Genomic DNA, 1,540 nt, shown 5'->3' on the forward strand with positions numbered 1-1,540 from the left:
CTCTTGAGTTAATAGCGGCCTCTAGACTTGCAGTGTTTGCTGTTTTCTCTTCTGTGTAGGACAAGATAAAATCAGCTGAGGGAGCTGCATTTGCAGTAAAAGGTTTCTGAATGTCTTACAAGCTTTCAGGTACTTTACAGCCCCAGCCAGAACTGTGGGCCAAAGGCCTGAGGCAGAACTGCGTCATGAATCTCGAGTCTAAAGAAAATCTTACGCAGCTCTTCAGTCCAGACACTCCAGTTTAATTCTTGTTCCTTTGATCTCTCAGGGAGATGTTGGATCTTTTCCTGTCTCAATGCAATGCGTCTTCCTTTCATGAAGAAGTACAACATCGAGGAGTTTGAGTTCAGCCAGTCGTATCTCTTTTTCTGGGATAAGGTACAGTAGTCCAGGTTGCAAGTGGTGCCAGGACACCTTATGCAATCGGGTTTTAGCATTGGGGCAGAATTTCTTTTAGGCTGGACAATCTAAAACAATCCAGGTGGAAAACCTAGATGAGTTCTTTAAATGTGTATTTTAAATATGGGTCAAGCAAAGTGGGACTTTCATCTTGAGGAGAATGTTGTGGAGATGTTACTGTTCTGGGATAATGAAAGTCTTCCTTCAGGTGTTGTGCATATTTCAGGAGTTGCTTTTAGGAGGCTCAGGGGAAACACAACTGTAACTTTCTGTTGAGCTTTCAGTCATGCTTGTGACCTGCTGATCTGTGAGCTGTGTGTCTGCTTTTTCCCCCTAAGGGAAACAGAGAAAATCTAGTACTAGTTTGGGCCAGGGTTCATTGTGTAACTCCTGTTTCACATTTCCTGTTCCCCTACCCTCAAGCTCTGTGCTTGCTCACTCCTAAATATTTGGTCTGTGACAGAATCACAGAATCATAACTCCTGGAATGCTAAAGGGAAAAAACTAAAGACTTCAGTGGATGAACAGAAGGTAGCTTCATCTAGGTAGGGATTTCTGAAGTGCTTGGGGATGAATTAATGTGCAGTGTCACACTTAAAATAGCTATTTTTGCTGCTTGTCCATTCCAGGTTGAGCGCTGTTACTACTTTTTAAATGCCTTTGTGGAAACAGCTCAGAAGAAGGAGCCTGTGGAAGGAAGACTGATCCAGTTCCTGCTCGCCAACCCCACGAATGATGGTGGACAGTGGGATATGTTGGTTAACATTATTGGTAAGAGAACTGGTCACTAGGTCACTGGTTTTGAGAGGTGAGGAATGAAGTAGAAGAAATTGAGTTTCAGACCTGAGCGTTTTGCTAAGGAACACGATGCCATTAGCCACTGCCTTTTCTAATCAAAGACCTTTTTGAGGCTGGTTTATAAATACTAGGCTTAAATCTTGTCCAATATCTTCACTCTTTCATGTTGCTACTGCAAATAGAAGCTCAAAAGATTAACAGGAAGTAATTAGATATCTCAGCCTTTTAATTTAGCAAAAACATTCAATCCCCTTTTACTGAAGGCATCAACTCAACACTGTTTGTTTATATCCATGTATACAATTTGTAGGGCACGTAGTAGGGAACGAAACATTCCTGGAGT

General features: G+C 42.1%; 1 protein-coding gene across 1 annotated transcript in view; it reads left to right on the forward strand.

Moving 5' to 3' along the window:
- Positions 1 to 268: 268 nt before the first annotated feature.
- BLMH (bleomycin hydrolase) overlaps positions 269 to 1,540 on the forward strand; it is a gene marked incomplete at its 5' end in the record, with an annotated part of 16,557 nt that continues 15,285 nt past the window's right edge. The window contains 2 exons of the mRNA XM_009876247.1: positions 269 to 378; positions 1,029 to 1,170. Of these exons, the coding sequence (XP_009874549.1) occupies positions 269 to 378; positions 1,029 to 1,170 (252 nt within the window). The remainder of the gene's footprint in view (positions 379 to 1,028; positions 1,171 to 1,540) is intronic.

The sequence above is a fragment of the Apaloderma vittatum genome, unplaced genomic scaffold (assembly GCF_000703405.1).
Source record: "Apaloderma vittatum isolate BGI_N311 unplaced genomic scaffold, ASM70340v1 scaffold2839, whole genome shotgun sequence".
NCBI lineage: Eukaryota > Metazoa > Chordata > Aves > Trogoniformes > Trogonidae > Apaloderma > Apaloderma vittatum.